General features: G+C 37.7%; 1 protein-coding gene across 1 annotated transcript in view; it reads left to right on the top strand.

Moving 5' to 3' along the window:
* The window catches only part of LOC103267972 (gamma-2-syntrophin-like), a gene marked incomplete at its 3' end in the record, with an annotated part of 134,744 nt that extends 113,286 nt beyond the window's left edge, over positions 1 to 21,458 (top strand). Inside the window, exons 8-9 of the mRNA XM_021716261.1 lie at positions 9,906 to 9,977; positions 21,252 to 21,458. Of these exons, the coding sequence (XP_021571936.1) occupies positions 9,906 to 9,977; positions 21,252 to 21,458 (279 nt within the window). The remainder of the gene's footprint in view (positions 1 to 9,905; positions 9,978 to 21,251) is intronic.
* Positions 21,459 to 26,116: the final 4,658 nt, after the last annotated feature.

Genomic DNA, 26,116 nt, shown 5'->3' with positions numbered 1-26,116 from the left:
TTGCCTCACTGTCATCTCTCTGCTTCTGTCTTTCTCTGTCTCTCCCTCTCTCTGTCTCTCTCTCCTCTTTCTCTCTCTCTCTCCTCACTGTCTTTTTCTCTCTCCCTCCCTGCCTTCTCTCTCCCCTTTTGTCTCTTTCTGTCTCGTCCCCTCTCTTTGTCTCTGTCCCTCTCTCTATCTCTCTCTGTCTCTCCCTCTCTCCTCTTCCTTCTCTCTCCTCTCTCCCATGTTTCTCTCTTCCCCCTCCATCTCCCCCCTTTCTTTTTCTCTCTCTCAGTGTCTTTCTTCCCTCCTTTCTTTGTCTCTCTTTCCCCCTCTTTGTCTTTCTCACTCTCTTCTTTGTCTCTCTCCCTGTCTTTGGCTCTCTAATCTCTCTGTCTCTCCATCTTTCTCTTTCCCTCTTGTCTCTCTCTCTCTGTCTCTCTGTCTCTTCCTGTCCCTTTCTCTTGCTTTCTCTCTCCTTTTCTCTTTCCATCTCACCCTCTCTCTTTTCTCTCTCCCCTGCTTTGTCTTTCTCTGCTCTCTCCACTCTTTGTCTCTCCCTCTCTGTCTCTCCCCCCTTCGTCTCTCTCTCTCTCTCTTTCAACTCTGTCTCTCTTTGTCTCTCTCTCCCCTCTTTGTCTCTGTCTCTTTCCCTCTCTGCTTTGTCTCTCCCTCTCTCTCTTTCTCTCTCTCCCCCCTTTCTCTTTGTCTCTGTCTCCCCCCTCTCTTTCCCTTCTTCTCTCTCTCTCTCTCTCTCACCTTTTTGTCTTTCTTCCTCTGTCTCTCCTTCTCTACACATTCTTTTCTCCTGTCAGTGTCTTTTTTTTTAATCTTCTAATTCCTCAGAGACAGAGTTTCACCCTTGGTATAGAGATAAAACTGTGCCTTGATTTGCACTAATGAATTTCCCTTACCTTTTTCTATAAAAGTAATCTACCACCTTTTTCTCCTTCCAAATAAAGGCACTCCTGAGCATTCATAGCACATGATGTTTTCATTAACTTTTTATTTTTCATAATTTCTGCAGAGGATGACTCACCACTATCCCCGTTCTCTCTTCAGAGGCATCAGCAGGGGTTTCTTTGGATAGTCATGGTTCTGAAGGCTGTTTCGATGTAGTTTGGGCCATGAAATTTCTTATAAGCAGCAAGGACTCATATGAGTCTAGAAAGTAATTTTCAAGATTCAGTAGACCTTTTGAATCGAATTCGACCCACATACATTTACTAATAGTGTCAGATTAAAGGAGGCCAGATGTTAACATAATATAAACAAGCTTATGAATCACACTTGGACACACACACACACACACACACACACACACACACACAGATGAACACACACACAAACACATGTACACACAGCAGTCACTGGGGCTGGTGGGCTGGGTGTGCATGATGAGTCATTCCAGCCAGGTAATGATGCTGCCATTCACTGAGAAACTGGAGCACTGTGGGAGGAGTGCAATAGGGAGTGCTGCAGCTTGATGAGTTTGAAATGTCTAAAGGTAGCTAAGAAGACATTTTTGAGTAGTTAAATCCATCAGTATGGAGAAGATCTGGCTAGCAATGTAAACTTTGAAGACAGTAGTTCCTAATGCTGTGAGACTACGTGAATGTTGGCATTCATCTAGCTGGCTGCTTGATTATAACAAAATTTAAAAGCCACTTATTTTCCCTGGATGTGGGTATTTTCATTTTTTCCCCTGGTAATCAATATCAATAATACACAGGAGAATTGAAAAGGTGAAAGTGTTAGGATATATTAATATTCAATGCAAAAGTTAGATTGACTTGACTTGTTTTATTTGTATATGTCTTAATTTCTTCATATATATATATATATATATTTTTTTTTTGAGTTGGAGTCTCACTCTGTCACCCAGACTGGAGTACAGTGGCCGCTCCTGGCCACCGCAGCCTCAACCTACTGGGCTCCGGCCATCCTTCCGCCTCAGCCTTCTGAGTAGCCGGGATTACAGGTGTGCACTACCACGCCCGGCTAATTTTTTGATTTTATTGTAGAGATGAGGTCTCGCCTGCCCAGGCGGGTCTCGAACTCGTGGGCTCAGGCAATCCACTCACCTCAGCCTCCCAAAGGTGCAGGATTACAGGCTGAGCCACCAAGCCTGGCTTCTTCATATAATTTTTAAATTTCTGGTAACCTAAACTGTCATTACTTAATATCACCTTAAAAGTAGAACAAAGTAGCTTAATACTATAAATACTTATTTGAGAGATTAAAATAAGATGATTTGTGTGGATTTTTTTTTCTATTGATAAAATGCTAGAAATGCAACTTGTTTATCTTCCAATGACCTGGGAGATTCCTGATGTTGTGTTCATCCCACCTCCACCAGTCTGGCATCACATATAACATGAATAAGATGTTTCTGGCTCATTGCTTGAATAATCTGCAAAATAAGTTTTGAAGTATGTTAATGCTTTGTGGTTTTGCTGAGTGTTTGGGAAATGTCATCAAATCTTCTCTAAAGAGAATATAAAAGAAAAATCAACTCTTCAGATTGTTCTGAGGAGGAGGAAGAGGGTGAGACCAAGTCAGCAAATTTCAGAAGCATTTTCTGACTTACACTCTTAAATCAACTCTCACATTCCAGAAGAAAGCGCAAGCCAGGCTCCTTGAAAGTATTCACTCCTAGCCAGGCTCGGTGGCTCAGCCTGTAATCCCTCTCCTTGGGAGGCTGAGGTGAGTGGATTGCCTGAGCCCACGGGTTCGAAACCCGCCTGGGCAATTTGGCAAGACCTCATCTCTACAATAAATCAAAAAATCAGCCGGGTGTGGTAGCACGGGCCTGTAGTTTTAGTTACTTGAAAAGTTGAGGCGGAAGGATCTCTGGAGCCCAGCAGGTCGAGGCTGCGGTGGCCGGGAGCGGCCAGTTCACTCCAGTCTGGGTTACAGAGTGAGACTCCAACTCAAAAAAAAAAAAAAAATTCATTCCTTTGCAGTTACAGGAAGGCATCGACTGAGGACACCCCCTGGCCTGTTTGCTCCATCTGGGCCTCATCCTACTAAGATTCCTGGACATGGTCGTCTCAGGATGAGGAGGTTTAGAGACAATATAGTGTTATTTATCAGCTCCAAGTCTTGGAGAATTTTCAAAAAGTGTTCATTAAAGGTAGAAATGACAGCTGTCTCCATTTTTATTTTAATACAATAAAGAAAAAAATATGTAAATGATTTCCTATTAAAATATAGTAACTTAAATCCTTGGAGTACTTATTGTATTAGCTTGTATAAAAGATAGGTAGAGATCAAAACAGTATCAAACACAAAAATCCAAAATTCAGAGTGGAAAACAGGATTTTCTTCTTCTTAAAAAAAATGTCACATACATGTTTCAGCATATATCTATTTTCAAAGGCAAATACACTGGAATAATTCACTTGTAGTGTGTTTTTAGATGAGCAGAATTTGTGTTAAACAGAATTTAAAGGAAATTAAATAGCCCAAGAAACTTGTTACGTAGAAAAAAATCAAAATTTGCAATATGTAACAGTATTTTGTTGGATTAAAAGGAAATATTTTAAAGTCTTTTAAATATATTGTTCAAAATAAAAGCATATTCTAAAAGGAGGGTTAAAAAGGTTTTATAAGATAGTAAAAAGGTTTACTCTGCAGAAATATTAGGGAAACAGTAGTTTAATGTAGAATAAGTTGTAGATTATTAATTAGAGGTTATAAGCTCTGAACTGAATCTTTCCATTTATTGACCACGGTGCTGTAATCCCACTCTTGATTCTGCAGTTTACATGAATGTACAACGGAGATCATAAATCATAACTAAACTGCCCCACAGAGTCATGAAGTCATGAAGAATATCAAATGGCTTAATTTGTGTATTTACTAATGTGTTTAAAATCTTTAGAGTGTTGACTCTACATAATTTTACATTAATATTCAGCAACTTCTCATGGTACAAGCAATACATACAGTATAGTGAGTGCATTTACAACTAAATATTTATAATATGATTTTTTTCTGGTCTGTCATTTTATATCCTGGAACTAGTGGCAATTTGCCGATAACAGTTTTATTTTGTCCAAATCTAAAACAACTTATGTTAAATTGTTAATATCTATATTTTGATTTATTTTATCATGACATGAAACATGAAGTTTTTGGATCAGAGACAGACTATTAAACACTCATAAACCTTGCAGTGCTGGTGTTCCAGGCATAACCGAGAATAGACGCTCTGTGCATATGAAGAGGTCTGAGCCACAGGAGAGACACTCAAGTTCTGATTCTTGGAGCTTATATAGGATACTCAGCACTTGCCCAACATTCTGTCTACAGAAGGAGAGCGTTTTTTAAAAAAAACTAATACCAACATGTTCTCTCTCAGGAGAGAAAACGGAGGTCTCTGGACCACTACACTTTGGAATGTAAGCAAATGGTTTCAGGGGAGAGAAGTCTGCAGATGTCTATCATAACAAAGAATTTATATAACTAAGAGATACAGTTCTTCATCAAAGGATGGTTTCTGATCTCCTTCAGTATGAGGAAGAGGAATAATATTGAAAAAGAAGGCAAATGAGGGAAATGGGAGAGAAGTGAGAGGAGGCATGGGAGGTAGAAGAAGCAAGTTCATATTTTACAGTTTAGTTATTCTGCTAAAGTGGGACCGAGTTCCACTATGATGGACCCTTACCCTTGGTCTTTCCAGTGCACTAGGAGTTGCTGATAGAGCCGTGGTTGAAGCCAAGACTCTTAGTCCCCTCTCATATACTTTACTCTTTTTTCACTTGTCAAAATAGTTATTTCTGATTTGTAAATTAGAATCTGAAACATGATGTTTCAGTTATTCATGTTTTCAAACATCGTTGAAATGTGCCAAAACATAAATCATGTAGCAATTTCCTATACATATGCAAGGAACATTAGCAGCAATTTTGAGAATGTCAATTAAGTATGTACATTCTATCATTTTAAAAAACTGGCAAGGAGATAATTTAAATTTAAATTAAGATTTGTAAACAGACGAATATAGAATTAGTCTATATTACTACACATTCATTTTTCTGCCATAATATAGTAGATGCCAGATATGATATTGTATCTTGTCATCTAAAATTTCTGCTCCATTTAAAGCCAAATTGTGGGCAGATATGTTAGAAAATTATCAACTGTCATTATTTAGATAAAAGTAGCAATGGTATGGAATTACAAACCTATCCATCTTTTCTTTCATATCACAAAGTCTGGTTATTTCTTTTGTTGTTCTGTGCTAGTCTGGAGAAGTCCAGGTATTAGCACACATCATGTTTCCTTGTCCTGGTTTCTGAGTCACCAGGAAGGAGTGTAATGACAGAGCCACTGGGTCTTTCTTCCGACATTCCTCAGAGAGAATGAACTTGTAAGATGACTTGAGTGGGTTTATCTACATTTAGCTATCTGATTATTAGAGTGTTTCATCCCTTTTGACAAAAGAAGTGCTGTCCTGAAAAACAGAGCATAAAATGAGTCCTTTTGCTGTATTAGAGATTTTTAGATTTAAGGAAGCTAAGGCATGGAGTATATAGTTTGCAAAATAAGGAATTATTTTGTAAGATGTATAGCAATTGGATATGCATTTACTTTGTAAATGCAGTTTTCTTGGTTCACGATTCCTCCTTCCACTCCACCGTGTCTTTCTTCCTTTCCTCTTAAAAGGTATCAGGCTTTTAATCCTCAGGTTGCTTTTTCATGAAACCATCTTGTCAGAATCACCTCGTAAAATATCAAGAACACCAAAGAACATATGAATTAACTGGGAATTATTTTTTTAAAACACAAGTTCTGAGATGGTAAGTCTGGTGTGGGCCTGAAACTGAGCATCTCCAAAAAGATCTCAGGGATGCTAAAGCTGTTGTTGCCCAGACCTGACTTAGTCCTTTTCAATATATCAATAGTCAACGTACTTAAAAATAAAAAAATCAAACTCTCTGAGACTCTCTCCAGACTTTCTAAATCTGAACCACCCAGATGGGGCCTAGGAATCTGCCTTGGCAGGTGGCACCTGGCCACATCAGGTTTAGTACGAACACATGTTGAATACCCTGCTTCAGAACAATACTCTCTACACTTTGTTTGTCACTGCACCATGGGCTAGGCAAGCGTCTAGTTTTGAACTTTGCATTTATCTTCAAGTTTTATTTATTTATTTATTTATTTATTTATTTATTTATATACATACATTCATTGCTTAAGGACAATACTCCCTAAGCAATGAAGGGTTAAGCAATTTTGTCACTGTGCAAATACCATAGAGTGTGCTTACACACACCAAGAGTCTGTATCTATTTTTATTTATCTGCATTTTATATGGAAAACCAAATGTCCCAGCACCATTACTGAATGTAAGCCATTTCCTCCACCAATCTGCAATGCCAGTATCAAGTGTCAGAGGTCAAGTTCTGTGTATGCTCCATTATAATCCGTGGATCTGTGGTGGTACCTGTGGTCCGTTGTCAGATGAAAAGTTGCTCTGCAGTGCATAGTTTTATATACATGTATACGTGTGTGTGTGTGTGTGTGTGTGTGTGTGTGTGTGTGTGTGTGTGCAGAGAGACAGAGGCAGAGAGTTTTTACTAGTTTCCCAAACATTAAGCTCAAGTTAGCCCTTTTTTTCCACTTATTTTTGTTATAGCAACCTGTCTCCTAGCTGAGCTATGCCATAAAAGCTATCCAGTTCATTAAATGCTTGTCTTGGATATCTTGAAATGGTTTCATATTAAATAATCTCTATCTGTGAGACTGTTATGTTTAGTCTCAAATTGTCACAGCCTCAACAATGTCTAGAGCTATGACTAATAAAATAAAAAATGAAAAGAGCCCTAAAGGCATAATGAATATCTTGGCGATAACTTTCTTCTGGTAAAAATGTAGGGGTACCTCATGTTTGTGCTTTTGCTAAATTAGAGAAGTGATCATGCCCACATAAGGAAAGATACTTGTGAAAGGCTAGAACAAGGCTCTACTGATCTAATTCTGCATACTCACCATCTGAGTTCCTTGCTGTATTGACTGGACATGCTTTCCACCCAAAACAAGCCAGTTCTGCTCTCTCTCCCAGTAGCTCCAGTCCCAGAAGCTATACATGTACCGCATAAATGATTAATTCACATGAAAGCACCCTGACTGAGTGTCAGTGGGGGGGGTGCAGAAGGCAGGACCACTGAGGCTTCGGAGAGGAGAGGGAAACCTGCCTGAGCTGTCAGGAAAACATGTGGTTTGGGTCGGAGCTGAGTCTCCTAGAAGCCGTGGGGTTTCGGTAAACAAACAAAAGTGCAATGAAGAGAAATACCCTCTTTTCTGATTATTAGAGTTTGGTTTTTTTTAGAGAATTTTAGATTTACAGGACAACAGAGTAGCCACATGCCCCCTGCACCAGCTCCCATTTCCCTCTTTACTAACATCTTGCAATCGTGTGACACCTGACTACAATGGTGGAGCCAGTATGATGCATACTATTTGCCAAAGTCCATGTGATCCCAACAAAGCTTCCAGCAGCTCTCAGGGTGGGAGCATTTTTTGTCACATCCACAGAAGAAATGATTTAGTCCCAGAAACCTGAGCATCTTCTTATTCTTTCCTGTGTCTCTAATCAAGGCACAGGAGTGAAGAGGGTGAGAATTAAAGCCTGATTTGTGTGCAGACTGCAGCTCCTCACCCTAGACTGAGAGCTCATGTGTTGGGAGTGGAGAAGGCTCTTTGAGCAAGAGAATAGACGTGGCCATTGGCAGGAATAATCAGATGGAAGGAGGACAGCAAAATCAATAGATGCCCACTGGTATATCCAAAATTAGATGGTTGTGAGCGTGATATGAATATGTAGAATGAGTGAGGAACTAGGCCTGAGTTTTGCAAACAATAAAGCAGAACCTCCTCGAGTCTTATCTTAGAGCATGACTCTAGTCCTACTGTTCTGTCGTCTACTGACAACAAACCAGTAGAAAAAAATGCACTCAGTGTAATATAATATTAGGATATGATGTCCACTAAATAGATAAAACACAGCACTAATACAGTGACCAAAACCTACAAACAACCTAAAATGTCCGTCACATAGGTAAAACTTACAAAAATAATAAATTGACACTGAAATTCCAAGCAGTCATTACCATTGTATTTCTGAATGACATTTAATGACATGGGGAAATGTTATATTGCAAATTAAATTTTGAAAAGATTTCTTCCATCAACATGTATAATGAGTATTTACACCAAAAAGTAAGCTATTAAGGGATGCAGTCTGAATTCTGCTTAATGTTCAGTTATCTTTTTGTCTTTGTATTTAGATTATCCAAAAATAAGCAACGTTGTCATAACTGAAAAAGTTAAAAATGGTCCACACATGTGTATTTATTTTCCAATAGTACAAACAGCACCTGAGCTCTGACATGAGGAGATACCCTAAAGACTGACCGTGGTGGGGGCTGGAAGAGTAGGAAAGGAGAAAGAGGTACATCTCTGAGGGTCCGTGGACGCTGATGCTGAGTCAGTGTGATATTTAACTTCAGGCGCTCATTAGCATTGCTGCCCTGGCTCTCAGGGGAAGGGGTGCCAGAGTGGGGCTTTTTAACTCAGTTGAAATAAGTACCTTTAATTGCCTTTAGCAGATTCTAGATGTGACTTCTACAGCCTGAATGTTGTACTAAATTAAAAAATAACCTCCAAATTAGCACTTTAATTGACCCCTTTTCACTTTTAAATTGTACTTTTTTTCTTATTTTCTAATGTTTAAATTACAATAGCAATAAGTTGACATAGGAAGATTAAACACTATGGTTGTGATAGCTTTAAAATGGCTGGTTATGTGTTGAGAATTTTGTCTGGTGCAATGATTACTAGGAGGCCATCAGTTGATTCAATGTTTCAAAGACACAATACAGTGAACTTTTGATTATTTTTACTGGTTGAAAGAATGAGCGTAGAATCAACAATAAAACAATTCGGCTCTTTACATGGCTGCATATTTTAAATTTTGCAACGAAAAATATTTTAACTTAGAGATCATCTATGTGAGCATGAATTGTAAGTCATAAAGAGCATTCAAAAGTAAGATAATTAGCTGGGCTCGGTGGCTCAGCCTGTAATCCCATGCCTTGGGAGGCTGAGGTGAGTGAATTGCCTGAGCCCGCAGGTTTGAGACCCGCCTGGGCAACTTGGTGAGACCTTATCTCTACAACAAATAAAAAAAAAATTAGTTGGGTATGGTAGCGCGCGCCTGTATTTCCAGCTACTTGGAAGGCTGAGGCGGAAGGATTGCCAGAGCCCAGCAGGTCGAGGCTGTGGTGGCTAGGAGCGGCCACTGCACTCCAGTCTAAGTGACAGAGTGAGACTCCAACTCAAAAAAAAAGTAAGATAATTTTAATCATTATTATTAAAATAATTATGAACTGCAGTAGGTCAGACCAATAAAAATGTGTTCAATTAAATTGATTAGTCAGTAATTTTTTATTCAGTTTTAAAATAGAGTTGCCTAGTGTTTCATTCTGAAAAGTGAAAGACTTTCTACACATTATTTTTTTCTCCATTGTCACGAACTCTAGTAGTTGTATAAACGCATTCACTTTCACAGCCATTATCCTCTTAAACTTTCTGAATTTAACTTAAAATTAGTCTTTAATTTACAAGGGAGACAAAATGAATTGCTAAAATTATGCCCAATATTGTGAGATAGATAAGCTCCCACATGACCACATTCTTGTGTTAACAATGTATCATTCTTATATTCATTCTGCATGTTAACAGAGATGAGTATGTCATTACTCATGACCATTGACAACAATATGTACAATTTAGTGTTACTGATAATACCAATGGTGCCACATTGAGACATGCCATTGTTTTAAATGTTAAAAATTTCCACCTAAAAGTAGCGTGCTTCTTTTCATGTACACATTTTACATTTCTTACAGGTGAGCACATTAGACTGGGTACAAGCCGAAAGAATCTATAACCTCTGTGAGGTATTATTCAAAGTTCACAAGGTAAGTATCCTTTTCAATTTAGTTCCTTTCATATAAATAAGATGTCTCTTTGTGTTTAAAGAATTAGAAAATTATTTGTTCACCATAGCCCATTGAAACAGTAAAATAACATGACAGTCTTTTAGATCTATCCTGCTGTCCCACCTAATAGGATGGATGGATGGAAGGATGGATGGATGGATGGATGGTGTTTGTGTGTGTGTGTGTGTGTGTGGGTGTGTGTGTGTTTAGGGGGAGAGATGTGTTTTAGTACTTCCAGTTACAATAATATATTCCAAGACCTTAAGTGTTTTGTTGTTGTTGCTACTGCTGTTTAGATTGTTTTTAATAAATCTGATACAAGTTTGTGTCCTGAAAGATTTTCCTTTTTAAGCTTTGCCTGGACGGATCAGAATAACTAATAAAATAATCCTACTCCTATTAGAAGGAAAGTACTTGTTAACTAATAAAGGAAAAAGGTTTATTCATAAAAGTAATATAAAGCTTTCAGAAGAATCCAGATTTTTTGAGCAGCTCCGAAGTAGTTAATCCCCTACCACAAAATCAACTTTCCCTGTTTCTAACAGGGTAGCAAGTCATCTTGTACTGTGCACTTTATTTTGACCAAAACTCTCAGTGTAAGATGAAGCCAGGGTTTATTTAACCAGGGAGCATTCGGCGTAAACTTCTGCTTGGCTCCTGTTGCCATGTGTTGATACAAAAGGACATATAAACACAGATTCCACCAAGTTGAACACATTTAGGGAATACAGTTATTTCACTGAGAAAGAGCCTAACACCACAAGTTTTGTAGAGGATTCTTTTTGGTTGTTTGTTCTAATTATTTTATTTTTCTAGATTTAGAGGGTACAAATTAGAATTCTTTACAACACAAAATTATATCCAAGGTTTGGAATGTTGATCTGGAAAGGAAAGCGTGTAAGAAAAAAATAATCATTCATTGACACTGAGTGAAATAAGATCATTCATTGCTCGCAATATACTCCCCCTCACACACACACACCACCACCGCCACCACCCTGGAGGAGGAAAATTTTCACCCATCCATTCCAGGCTGACATTTGAACTCTTCTGGACCCCAGGCTGTTCACAGCTGTAAAATCTAAGGGGCGTGTGTGATTAGGCTTCCTCCCTGCTGTCCTTCTGCTGCAATGAGGAGCACACAGGGTGGTGACCACCAGTCCATGGAGGGTGGGAGACCCACGGGGCAAAGCTGCTGCCCCCAGCCCGATAAGATGAACCTGGTTGGCCACAAGTGCAAGAGCATAAAACAAGACTTTTGCTGTCAAATGTGCCGGGAGGCTATGGTCATCCGCAAAGCCAGAAAGGCTGATACAGTTAGCTAACCATACTTGCTCCAGATTTAAACTTGATTTCAAACCCAGACTTCAACACTGAAGAATACACTTGATGTCTTTAAGACTCCATTTCCTTGTCTATAAAATGGTGATGACTACTACAGCTCACTTACAAGCTGTATTTTATGATACTCTTTGTAGGAGTTACTCTAATTAAGTGGGATAATGATGACAAGCCATTCACATGGCAAAGTACTCACAAACTGTGGCCTTTCAGGAGGCCAACACTGAGATCCCTTCCTGTTCTCTGTGATCCTGGAAGCTGGCCCTTTTTCCAGTGCCTCAAGTCCAGGGCAGTTCACATGCCAGTGACTCTCAACCTCACCTGTGTGTTAGAATTACCTGGAGGAAGCCTTACAAAAGATTAAGGATTTGATTTTATTTGGTCTGAGTTGTGGCCCAAATATCTGTGTTCGTTTTTGTGAACTTCCCTGGTAACATTAATATGTAGCTAAATTAGAGAACTACTACTAAGCACTATGTAGTCTATTGTGAAACAGCTCCTTGCAAATAAGTAACATTTTATAGCACTAACACAATTTTAACATCATTAGACATTAAGCTAGCTACAGTCTTAGTGATCAGAGTTACTGTATTAACACCATTAACAAAAACATGAGAAATATGTGTTTACTGTAACAATGCTAGTAGTGATTTGTGTTTAGTTATACCTTCTTCATTTACTTTTTTTTAAATGCTGTCTTTACATTTTCCTTCCCACAGTCTTCACAACTCTTCTGTTCAATTATTAACTCATTCACTAAAAGTGAAAGTCTAGCCAAGTGTGGTGGTGTGCACCTGTAATCTCAGTTGCTCTGATGGCTAAGGGTAGAAGGATTGCTTGAGCCCAGGTGTGGCTGCAGTGATTATGATGGTGTCTGTGAATAGCCACTCTACTAACAGCCTGGGCAACATAGCGAGATCCTGTCTTTTAAAAGAAAGTCAGAAAGAGAGAGAGAACTATTTTTGCCTCTGTATTAGCGCTCTATTGCCATGTAACAAACCACTCCGAACCCTGACATCAAAACAACACACATTAGCTCACAGCTCCCACAGGCTCCCTCTCTCAAGGCTGTGATCAGGGTTTCAGTTGAATGTCTGTGGTCTCAACCAAAGGAAAAGGTCCCCCTCCAAGTTCACAATGTGGGTGTTAAGTGGAGACATTCTCTCCTTCAGCATTTCTTATCAATTCACCTTCAATTTTGTCCTCTTATACCCTTTTTGCCAAGCGTGGTCAGGATTCAGAAAGAAAACTGCTGCTTTGCCGCAAGGCATGAAGCGGCACAGGGAGAGACTCTTCTTGCTGAGTTCCCAGTCTACACTAATCAAAGCATCCACATTGTTCTCATGGGGCAAGGGTAATATTCTTTTGCCCTATCTTTTAGAATATGGTCAACATAAAACTATATTCCACTCACATGACAAATATCAACTTTTGTTACATAACACTCTTTGTTGGAGTGTGCAAACCTACTATGTTGACTGCAATTTTTGCTGGTGTAAGTTTGAAATATATAAGATGTTTTATTTTAATAATCTGCTCAAACATTATCCTAACAAAAGTAAGCTTTAGCTTCCAAAAAGTTTCAAATGCTCTTAAACAATTGAGTTAAAGAAGCTATCAAACTGAAATTAAATTTATCTTAATAAAAGATAATGAAAATGTTGAATAGCATATCCTCATGTGTATTTATTAAGTGAGGATAATTAAAAGTTAAATACAATAAATTTCAAAATTTAACTTTATATAAGAAAAACAAGAAAATACTTTTATATAAATGAAACTAACAAACTAGGACGCTATAGTGTGATGGAATTAGTAAATATACTCCAATTCTCATTGTTAAATTCAAAAAAAGATAAGCTGTTAATAATCCTGAGAGAGACAGAAAATATACCACATCAAAAATGAGAATGGGGAAATAATCATAGAAACAGAAGAAATTTTTTTTTTAATCAAGAGGATTTTTTTCAACTGTGCACTCATAAATCTGTAAACTTGTGAAATAGATGATTTTGTTAAGAAACACTAATTACAAAAACTGTCCCCTAAGGAGATAAAAATCTAAATCAATCAATTCCCATATAGAAATTTCAGAACTTGGTCAAGTGTGCAGCCAGACTGTGTTGGCTACAAACCGACAGGAGCGGATGTACGTGCTGGGCTGTGTGTCTAATTTACTCATTGGAAGCAGTTCAGCATCCCGTTGTTGGAAGAAACCATTTCCTTGACAGGTGTTTTCCCAGGATGAATGGAAGCTCCTAACTGGCAGGGCACACCCATAACTTTCCCCCAGCGGTCTGCTCAGCATTTGCTGCTTGTCTTTCCTAGGCCAGGTGTGGACAAAGCTGTGCTCCAGAGCACATCTCTTACTCCTGATACCTCCTGGAGGCACAGTTCAAGCAGGCCAGGCACATCTGGCCCCCAGCCTGCCTGACCTTTTTGGAAGCCTCACCACACGCAAAGGGATGTTCACAATGATAGGTATCACTTTTTCTAGTATATGAGGGCAACATGCCATATAAATAAACAACTTTTTTTCATGTGGGGATGAGAGTATGCAACACAAAGTAGGATAATATGTATATGAGATGAGTGTTAATATATACCAGTTTTAGTCTGAAAATTTTCCCATCAAGAGTTGTCAATCAAAAGTTAGAAATTTTGAGTGAAGACTTATGCCTTAAAGTTTGCTTTGTTTCCGTGAATTGAAAATATCCTCAAAAATAAATCTCTCATTCTATTTGCAGTTGCTTTATTCAAAATTTAGATCTGGAATTATAGACTGCCTTTAATGGTAGTATATGCAAGGGAAATACAGTCCCATAATACTATTATCGAAATGATTAATGAATTTATTTCCAATTTTTTACGAATTTATTTGGCCACATATTTCTGCATTTTTTCTATTTTGTTGAATGCATTAATAAAAAATATGGGGGGAAAAGCCTGATGTATTTAAACAAAGGCTCTTCCTTACAGATTGGAGTGAACAATAATAAAAATAAAATCATCGAGTAAACATAAAATGAACATTGCTATGCCAGGAAAATTCCTCAAGAAAACACTGAAAGGAAATAAAATGTTAGCTATGATTACCTCTCAGTGATGGTGGCTTTGCTGGTTATCATTACTTTCTTTTATAAAATCATTTTATATTCCTAACTATAACCTGAGTACATTTTTTTCAAAGTGATAAAAATGAAGCATTCTGTTAAAATGAGTCTTTTGGCAGTATACGATATGCATACAATTGTATTCATCAAAATTCCATAGAATAATTGTATAGAACTTTTAGTCTTTTAAAAAATTTTATGGAAGCCCCTCATCATTAACTTCTAACCTCTCCTACCTTGTTTACCTGGCTACTCTTCCTGTGTATCTGAGGTCTTCCTTTGGTATTGGGATGTCTTTGAAGGATTATGATATTTTACATATGTGGTTCATTAATGAGCTATAGAGTCACCTCTTTTTATTTCGCTCATTTTCCCAGGGAGATTGTAAAAGTTATTTTAATCAATAAATATGCTATAAAGTGACTATCAAATCATAGAATTACCAGAAGATTGGCTACAGCTAAGGTATCAAACTCAAAATAGGATGAATAATAATAATAAATCTATAGACTTATAGCTTTAAATATTTTTAAAGAAGATTGTATTCTATGAGTTGAATATTCTATTTGGAAGTCTAAATATTCTATTTGGAAGTGATCTCACAAAATGATGTCTCCTGTATTATTCACCCATTGCATTATTTGTGTTAAACATTGAGTACACATTAATTTAAAATATATGTCTACATTTAATTAACTTTTCAAAAATTGGAATAAATCTGTGATTATTATAAGAACTAGCACTTTTTAGTATAGATTTTTTGTTTCTGTAATTACTACTTCAAAGTATAGTCATTAATATTGAGAACAGAAATGAAAATTTGAAGTTGTGATTGTTTTTTCTTTGACATAGTCTCCTCTCTAAAAATTAATTTTCTCAACTCTTAAAATTATGTGTTGTATATTTCGACACCCATCATGAAATAGATGAGAACATTGTATCTATCAGCCTCAATTGCAACTGTGAGCTACATTATAAACGACCTCCAGGTAGTATTTTAAAAAGCACCATTCGAGAGTGAGGAACATGCTGTTTGAAAGTAAATGGATATTTCCTCTCAACAAAAAAATATTTAATGTAAAATGTTCATGAAAATTAAATTTACCCATATCATTGGCAGAGGATTTTAATAACAGCTACCTTTCTTGAATGTGTCCATGGTAGCCTCACTAAGTACTTCATTACCTTCCTGAGTTATTTCTCTCTCTGCCTAAGGAGAACTCCGTTTTGTTTTCATTATTTTTTATAACTTTCTTTTATTATAGAGATGTGAGGTAAAAGTCAGGGTGAGGTACGTGAGTAATCTATGTGCAGGTGAAGTTTGGGCCTCCGACTGGCCCTCACTTCCCCTGGTTTAGGACCAGGTACCCTTTGTGTTGTTACATTTCCCAACCACCTCTCCTACACCCCGGCAATGCCTGCTACTGCTGATCCCTCCCTTGTTCTATTGTGATTAATGTTCATGTCCCACTGACAAGTGAGAACGTGTAGAATTCGGTTCTTTGTTTCCACGATAGGTCACTAAGTATGATTGTCTCCAAATCTCTCCAATTTTTTGCCAAGTTCATGATTTTGTCCTTTATGGCTGCATAATATTTCATCATATATATGTACCACATTTTTATTTTATTTTATTTGAGATATGGGGTACAATTCAGAATTAGGTATACAAGTGGACATTGTATAGGTGAAGTTTGGGCCTCCATTTGGTTCCCACTTTGCCTGGTTTGAGATCAGGTATCTTTATTTGTTTATTTATTTTAAAGATATGCAGTACGATTCGGGATTAGGTATACAAGTGATCATCGTACAGGTAAAGTTTGGGCCTCCCTTTGGTCCCCACTTCTCCTGGTTTGAGATCAGGTACCCTTACTGATGTTGTGCCCCCACTCCTACCCCGGTAGTATCCCACTACTGACAATCTCTTTCTTATAGTATTATGAAAAATATTCAGGATTCACTTATGAGTGAGAACATGTGGTACTCTGTTTTCTGTTTCTGTGATAGATCACTGAGTATGATAGACTCTAAATCCATCCAAGTTGCTGCGAAATTCATATGTTTGTCCTTCTTTATGGCTGCATAATATTCCATTGTGTATGTGTACCACATTTTTATTATCCAATCCAATTTTGGCAGACATCAAGGTTGGTTCCATGTTTTTGCTACTGTGAAGAGTGCTGCAATAAACATGCATGTGCAGGTTTTTTTGTTTTTTGTAGAATGATTTGAGTTCCTCCAGGTATATTCCCAGTAGGGGGATTGCTGGGTCATATGGAAGGTCAATTTCTAGTTCCTTTAGAAATTACCACACTATTTTCCATAGAAATTGAACTGGTTTGCACACCCACCAACAGTGTAGAAGTCCCCCCCCTTCTCTACATCTGTGCCAGCATTTGTTGTTTTTTTGTTTATTAATGATGGTCATCCTTACCAGAGTTAGGTGGTATCTTAATGTGGTTTTGATGAGCATCTCTCTGATGATTAGTGAGGCTGAGCATTTTTTCATGTATCTGTTGACTGCTTGTATATCTTCTTTTGAGAAGTGTCGATTCGTGTCCTTAGCCCACGTTTTGATAGGATTGTTTGCTTGTTTTTTTCCTTTCAGCACGTTTGAGTTCCTTGTAGATCCTGGATGTTAGGCCATTGTCAGATACGTAATTAGCAAATATTTCTTTCCTATTCTATAAGGTGTTGTTCCACTCTCTTGATTGTTTTTTTTGCTGTTGTTTTTTGTTTTTTGTTTTTTTGCTGTGAAAAACTTTGCAGTTTGATAAGGTCCTACTTGTCTATCTTATCTTTTATGGCATTTGCTTTTGGGGATTTGATCAATAATTGGTTGTCTACTCCAATATGCATTAAGAGTGTTTTCTTCTAGGATTCTTATAGTTTGGGTTCTTTGATCCATTTAGGGTGGATTTTTGTGTTTGGTGATAGGCAGGCATCCAGTTTCATTCTTCTGCATGTGGTCAGTGAGTTTTCCCAGAACCATGTGCTAAATAAGGTCTCTTCTCCCCAGTGGTTGTTGGCGGAGGCTTTGTCAAAGATGAGTTGGTTGAGAAATCGAGTTTTTGCTTCCGGAATCTCTGTCCTATTTCACTGGTCTATATACCTGTTCTTGTACTAATACCAGGCTTTTTTGATTATTGTAGCCTTATAGTAAAGTTTAAAGTCTGGAAATGTGATACCTCCTACTTCGTTACTTTTGCTGAGGATTGTTTTGGCTATTCAAGACTCCATTTTATAGCTAAGATCTCAGAAGTACAATGTAGGTGACTAACTTCCAGCCGTCTGTTGGAGGAAAGGGTGAAACCTAGGATTGATAGCTCATCTTAAAGTTTGTTCTGTTTCACTTGTTAGAAATGTTGGTGTTCTGGGAGTCTGCACAGAGTATACATTAAGAGGTCCATAACATGGTCTTCAGGGATTTTTTAGAGTAGTGTTATTTGGATAATTACAACACTGAAAGTAAGAAGAATTCCTAAGTGATCATCGTAAAATCATGCTAGGACAAAATTGCACTAAAGTTAAAGGCAGGAAGACAAGAAGAGTTTATTCAACTATGTTATAATTCAAGGGGAGAAAGACTGAAAACTGCCAAAACAAAGGGAGAGAGAGTTTCCAAAAATGGGAGTGAGGGGAGGACCAAGGACCCTCTGTATCTGCGAATTGGCCTTATTCAAAGAAAAAGAGAACTTTCTCTTTTTTTTTCTTCACAACAGGAGGTGATTTCACAATTTGGAGCCAGGAGCTCAAAGAGGTTAGGCTCCTATCTTCCCACATGAAGGGAAGCTGGGCAGGGCAGGCATCATCTTCCTGATGATTACATTTCAGAGGGACTTCTCCCAGGTCCTTGAGAAAGACACTGTTGGGTTTTATACCAGCAACAGGAGAAAGACTTACATCTCAAAGAACAGAGAAAGAATTTACAATAAGTTTTCTAAAGTGAATACTGTCAAGGACCTAGAAACAGCAAGAAACCTAAGGTTTAACCCACCTGTGGGACCAGGAAGTCCTGTCTAACCACTTATGGACTGTTTTCAGCAGCCATTTACCTTTAACAGCAAATGCTCCAGTTTTTGAGTCATATTGTATACTGCAGTTCACAAAGACTGAGTTACTATTGTTAAAGAAGCTACAGGAAATATCTGGGAAAATGAGCTAAATATGGATCATTAATTTCACTTTTATAGAACTTACAATGCATTTTTTGGTGAGGGTACATAATTTTAAAAAAGCCCCATGCTTGATCAAGTAATCTTCTCAGAATTGATTCTAAATAAGTTGTTCAGAGGAATCAGAGCGTTATATGCATGAAAAAGTTTAATAATTTTTTAAAAATGAGTGAATATTTGAAGTATAATCAAGACCACTGAAAAATATTTTAAAATCTCATGGTATATTTTAAGTAATTCCAAGATTATACAATCATATGTACAAACAAACATTGCATGAAAGAGAATATTACTTCCTAATAATTGTTGCCATATTGATGTTAATTATTTTGTTAATAATTATTGCCATACTGTAAAGTAAATCAGATGTCAAAATATTACAGTAATATATTTATCTTTTAAATTCTCTTTATTATTGCTATAGTTGTTTCATAACTTATAAATAGGTAAAATCTATGTGATTTTTAAAGCACAGCCATTTTTCATTTGTTTGTTCAGGAAAGTGAGCATAGTAAGATGGCTTTTATATTTTGCAGTCCTAGGTGGGGGAAGGGTACTCATCAGTAGATGAGTCCGTTGGAAATGCTGTTTTGGATAATTCCATAGCTGACTTTGTCAGGAAGTCAGTTAGTTGAAAATTAGATACCAAATCTAAATCAACATCAGGGCTCAGCATGGTCTTGGGTACAGTGTGTTTTGTCATACAAACAGGTAATTAACTAATGAGTCCAGGATGTGTGTGCTACATATTGTGGCTGTGCTGCAGTTCAAAGCCCATGATAGCGTTTTTATTATGATTCCATTTTATAGCTCAAAAACTGAGGCTCAGAGAGAAGTAAATTGCTTAAGGTCAGACAGCCAGTACTTAATAAAAAAAGGTCATATGTCTTGTCTGTTTGACTCAAAGCTTGATTTTCTTCTAGTATAATGCACAGCTCTCCAACTATAACCAGTGATAGGAAAGGAAATACAGTTGACCCTTGAACAATATGGACTTGACAGCATAAGTCAACCTATATGCATATTTTTTCCAATACTTACTATTGTGGTGAGCTTAAGTGTTGCCAGTTTCTGCTAAAAATGTCTTGTGACTCTAATTGTATCCATCTGAGCAATTCATCTTTCCAGTAAATTGCAGTATAGTAAAAAGTGATCTCTTAAGAGTCTTGCATATTTTTCATCCTGTTTAGTGAAATAATGTAAACCTTGAATAACATCATGGGACCCACACGAAGTTCCACTGGTTATGCTGGAAATGCTCCTAAGAAGCAGGAGATGTCATGGCATTACAAAAAATAAAGTTGAATTACTGGATGTGTATGGTGGATTGAGGTCTGAGGCCATGGTTGTCTGCCATTTCAGACAGAAGATTCATCTGAGTCATTCATCTGATTCATTCAGAGTCAGTGTAAACTCATGGTGTCAATAAATATAGTACAGTACTGTAAATGTATTTTTTCTTCCTTTTGATTTTCTTCATAACATTTTGTTTTCTCTAGCTTTCTTTATCCTTGTCTTTTATGGAGATGCAGTCTTGCTGTGTTATCCAGGCTGGTCTTGAGCTCCTGGGCTCAGGTGATCCTCCTGCTTCAGCCTCCTGAATACTTGAGATTACAGGCACATGCCACCTTATCCAGCTTAGCTTGCTTTATTGTAAGAATGTGGTATGTAATAAATATATCACATAAAAGATATTAATTGATTGTTTATGTTATAGGTGAGCCTCCTGTTCAACAATAATCTACTAGAAGTTAAGGATTTGGGGGAGTCAAAAGTTATATGTGGATTTTCAACTGCATAGGGATCAGTGCTCCTAGTCCTTGGGTCATTCCAAGGCCAACTGTAATTAGCCATTCCATTGATGCATTGCCCATATAAACACCGTCCAAGAGTTATTTGGTTAGCAATCTTAGACATTTAATTTCTGTGGCCTATAGTAATAGTTTCTGAAAAGTAAGATCAATGACTAATATTTTACTATTGGTTTATGTCTTATAATACTATATATTGAATAGGCTCTGTGTATCCCAAGCAGAGGAAAAGACTCTGGAAGCTCAGAAATTAAGGTGAAATTTCCATACTCAAGGTTCATATGAGTGAACAACATATACACATCACACATACTTACATGCCCACACATTCACATGTGCACAACATACACATTCATGCATGCATACACATTCACACAGAAAGAGCCCACTGATTCTACAGGAACTCCCAGGCACAGGAAAAATGCTTAGTAATAGTGTGAACTGTTGTTTCTAATATTTGTTGGTTTCATAATAAACGTGTACATCAAAGTCTTAAGACTTTCATGTTTTTCTTTAAAGTTAAAACATAGAAAAATGCAGCAATTAATATTTTACGAGAAAGGCATTGATAGATAATTAGAGGTGGGTCATCATTTATTTACAAATATTTATTTATGGGCCCATTTTTATACCAGCAATGTACAAGCAATGTACAAGAAGGACACTTTGTTCCTGCATTTGCCTTCAAGTATGTGCCCAGGAGACTGTTCACCAAGCTAAGCAAACCCTCTTCCTCCTCCCAACTCCCAAAGGCCCTCAGTTTGGGAATGATTTTTCAACTTTGATATATTTCCAATCTGTGCTGTTTTTCAGTTCTGGCTCATGGATGACTGCTGGTTACAAGCAAACTTATATCTGGGTCTTCAAGACTTTGACTTTGAGGACCAGAGGCTGTATAGCTTCAGTGTCATGACTGGCCACGGGAAGAGCCATGTTTTCAATGTGGAACTTGGCAGTGAGCTGGCCGTGTGGGAGAAGGCCTTCCAAAGAGCCACATTCATGGAAGTTCAAAGAACTGGGGTAAGCAAGCGAATCACCTCTTTTTTTACCATAAACTTACTTGGGATACCTGAGACGTAGTGACTACAGTATGCATAACAGTTTATTTCAGAAGATATTTCTTATCAGAATCACCGTGTCAAAATGATCGTTCACATGGACTCGTGTGCTTAGTGGATAATGAGCTATTATGGGGGTGAGAAAGGAAGGCAGGGGATTTTGCTTCTGTCCTGCCATTGAATATAAGGAGAAGGGCTAACACACTTTATGGCAAGAATGCAACTGATGTTACACTTAAATTCCTGATAAGTGATAAAACTTCTTATAGGTCATGTTTCAGGAGACAGAACATCTAGCTTACAAACGAATATAACATGTCTTGGAGTTCCTGGAGGTTTGTCATATTTTAAGGCACTTAATGGCACTTCCTTGCTAACTAAATGGTTCAAAGGAGAATATAAAATAAATTTTCTGTCTGAATTGGTTTTCCCTTCTTGATGACAGCAAATAAATCACTCACAAATCTGAATGTGTCTCATCTAAATGAATATGGAAGAATGTATTATAATCCTCATTATCGTAAATAGTGGAATGATCCCTTCACAGAGGATATGCACTGCTAGAAATAAGAGTGACAGAAAATAAATTAAGCAATGCATCACAGAGGAGATTTCGCTTCACACTAACATTCTGGGTCCATTCCTGGTCTAACGTTGATAACTCTAAGTGTGTGAACTTAGTAACTAAAGACAGTTACTTCATTTAAAACTATATACTTTCAATGTGAAAATATTATGTGTTGTTATTTATCTCTTACTCAAGTTGTCAAAATGTATAAAAGCTCCTTGGTGTGCTATAACAGAGCACAAAGCATCTCTGTAACTATTTAATGCATGATGAAATCTGTTCATGAATAGACCGAATTCACACTCAGAAGCTCATAAAAACCAAATGTCAACATTTCTTCCCATTTGTATCAGGTCATTGTGATTTTCTCCTTGAGTTGGTCATCATAAAATGGAATTATAGTTGATTTCTGATGCTTATAATAACCTTTATACTTGAGGCTTCCAATTCATTTAACCCTTACAAAACAGTACACATTGGAAGGAAAATTACTAAATATAGAATCCCTCATCTCAGTAACTTATGTGAATGTGTGACTCTTAGCTACTTAAAAATCATCAATATCGAAAATTCAAGTCACTAGAAGGCAAAGTGAAAGAACATTTCTTGGAAGAAGTAAACTTTCTGCTTAAATTTTATTTACACAATATCAGTAATCATTTGATTTTCAACATATAAACTAGGGAACTCTCCATACATTTCAAAGTACATGCTAATGCTCTATAGTGTTCTATAGTTGTATGCCTGGGGTGAGCATAAACTAGGGAACTCTCCATACATTTCAAAGTACATGCTAATGCTCTATAGTGCTCTATAGTTGTATGCCTGGGGTGAGCGTGGTCAGTGTGACCTTCCAGTCTTCCTTAAGGGAAGGTGACATAACTAGAAGAAGATATCTTGAATAAGATGAATCACTAAATTCTAGTATAGCAAGGAGGTTGTAAGCTTAATAATTGCCTCTAGTACTCGGGTGCAATAAAATGAGTGTCTGAGTCATTCTTGATGAATTAAAGTTTACTCATGATTTTTAAAGAATAGAACATCTTCCTCCTAAAGACGATGGCCAGGTAGCCCTTCCTTATCTTCAGTGCTGTCCTTTTTCAAAAAAAGAGGATGGTGTGGGAGTGAGGTTGAAATTTTAATAGTCAGAACAGCTTTGCTAGAGGAAGCAGGTAGTTTTTTATAAAATTCACTGGTGTTTTGCACAAGTGGGAAGAAGGGAGAAGGCATTCCCAGTAGGAAATTGAAACATGAGACTAATGACTCTGTTTGAAAAAATGAAAGATCTGAAATTTGGGCTAGGGCATAGAAGGCAACAATGTACCTAGGTGAATTTTAGAGAAAACACTTCCAATGATTCAGGATTGAAATTATGAGGATCTGTCATGGGCATTGGCGGCAAAAATGTGTGCATACAACAAACTGGCAACAGCTATTGAGACAGCAAACAGACATGGACAACTATTCCACATTACTGCAGAACTGGGTCGAGCAGGAGTGTGATGATCATCGTTGAGGAAAGACAGCTAGTTCCATGCTATGCTGTGCACAATGGACTCTGGATCTTCACAACTCAGTGAAGATCACAAAGAACCTTAGGGGCGGGGTTCACCTTATACAGAATGACAAGGTCATGCAAGACCTCTCAGCGTGTTGGATTCTCAATCTAGTGTATTTTCCTAGGCTGTCCTCAGCAAGTAGTGATCTAAATAGGAATAAATTTGCTTCCAATTTCTTGACTTTCTAGACTCAGGAGGAAGAAAGAAAGGATAAAGTACTTTGGAATTGGTCAGATGGATTTAAGGCTTGGGCTTATCACTTTCTCCTTCCATGGATTAGACAAAATAGTTCTCCAAAGCTCCATTATGTAAAATGCAGGTTCAGGATTATAATATATATACATCGCAGAGTGATTATAAAGTTATATTAATTTCTATTAATGTAACTCTTTGCCAAGTTTATGCATTTTATATACATTATTTAACTTTTTAAAGATATTTAGTTGTCTCCTTTTTTTTATTTTTCTATTTTAGAGCTGTTGACTCATGTAAGGATTTGATATGTAGGGGGAATCCCCCCATAAAAAAAAATATTTTTTGGAGGGTAGGCCCCTTATAGTACTGGCATCCCCCGCTAGATAAGGGATCTAGGAACCTATTGGCATGAATGTATCAGCTAGTGTTGTTGTGAGAGGCAGTGTTTGGCTTTGGTGAATTTTTTTTGGAGATTTTTTCAGAGCATTTGCCCACTTCATGGTGGTTGATTAATGAGCACACCTGCCTGCACAGCACTGAGTGTCAAGCAGTTTTTGACCAAAAATGGCAAGTCCTCCATGCCCTACCCTCCCTATTCATCTGATCTTGCCCTGAGTGATTTTTTATTTTTGTTATCTTTGGATGAAAAAAATCCTCAAAGGGAAATGTTTTACCCATGTGGAAGATGTAAAACAAACAAACAAAAATGGCAGAAGCATTAAAAGGAAACAAAATGAATGAGTTCAAAAACTGTTCTGAGCAGTGGAAAAAAGTGTCTCAGTAGGTGTATTGCATCAAATGGAGAGTACTTTGAATGTTACCAAAGTTTAAACATGTAGGAAAAAATACCCAATCTTTCAAAAATAAATTCTAGCCAGGCTCGGTGACTCAGCCTGTAATCCGCGCCTTTGGGAGGCTGAGGTGAGGGGATTGCCTGAGCCCGTGGGTTCAAGACCCGCCTGGGCAGCGAGACCTCATCTCTACAATAAATCAAAAAATTAGCCGGACGTGGTAGCACATGCCTGTAATTCTGGCTACTTGGAAGGCTGAGGCAGAAGGATCGCCGGAGCCCAGCAGATCGAGGCTGCGGTGGCCGGGAGCGGCCACTACACTCCAGTCTGGGCGACAGAGTGAGACTCCAACTCAAAATAAATAAATAAATAAATAAATAAATAAATAATAAATTCTATTTTTTGGGGGAGCCCTCTGTAAGTATTTCGGCAAAGGTGACACTTGACTCCAGCAAGTCCTCTCCTCTGTAGTAGTGGAAATGGTACCCAGTGAGAGGTTGTGTACTCCTTGTCTCCCCTCGCTCCCTCCTTTAGCAGTGCCCATTGTCAGTTGTTCCCACCCTTAGACCCATGTGCTCAATGTTTAGACCCCACTTATGAGTGAAAATATGTGAGATTTGGTTTTTTATTTCTGTGATAATTCACTCAGAAAATGGTCTTCAGTTGCATCCATGTTGTTGCAAAGGACAATATTTTGTTCTCCTTTATGGCTGCACAGTATTGCACCATGTAAATGTACCATATTTTCTGTATTTCATTCACTTTCAAAGGGCATCTGGGTTATTTCCATGTTTTTGCTGTTGTGAATAGTGCTGTAATAATCATGCATGTGCAGGTATCTTTTTGGTAGAGCAATTTTTGTTTCTCTGGGTAGATTCCCAGAAGTCGAATTCTTAGGTCAAATAGTAGCTCAATTTTTAGTTCACACTGCCATACTGCTTTCCACAAAGGCTGAACTAGTTTATATGCCCACCAACAGTGTAGAAGTGTTGCCTTTTCTCCACAGCTTTGTCAACACCTGTTATTTTTAACTTTTTAATGATAGCGACCCTGACAGGTGTGAGGTGGTATCTCATTGTGGTTTTCATGAGCACTTCTCTGATGTTTAGTGAAGCTAAGCATTTTCTCATATATTTGTTGAATGCTTGTATGTCTTCCTTTGAGAAGTGTCTGTTCATGTCCTTTGCCCACTTTTTTTTCTCTGTCAATTCGTTTGAGTTTTTTTTATAGATCCTGGATGCTAGGTCTTTGTCAGATGCATAGCTTGCAAATATTTTTTTACCGTTCTATGTGTTGGTTCTGTACTCTTGATGGTTTATTTTGCTGTGCAAAACCTTTTCAGTTTGATAAGGTCCCACCTGTCAATTTTAGCTTTTGCTGCATTTGCTTTTAAGGAGTTGACCATGAACTCCTTGCCTATCCCAATGTCCAGGAGAGTGTTCCCTAAGTTTTCTTCTAAGATTCTTATAGTTTGAGGTTTCACATTTAAATCCTTGAGCCATTTTGG

The sequence above is a fragment of the Carlito syrichta genome, unplaced genomic scaffold (assembly GCF_000164805.1).
Source record: "Carlito syrichta isolate Samal-C Ts95f unplaced genomic scaffold, Tarsius_syrichta-2.0.1 Scaffold308649, whole genome shotgun sequence".
Taxonomy (NCBI): domain Eukaryota; kingdom Metazoa; phylum Chordata; class Mammalia; order Primates; family Tarsiidae; genus Carlito; species Carlito syrichta.
Note: the sequence above shows the minus strand (reverse complement) of the source record. Positions and strands in the feature narration are given on the sequence as shown.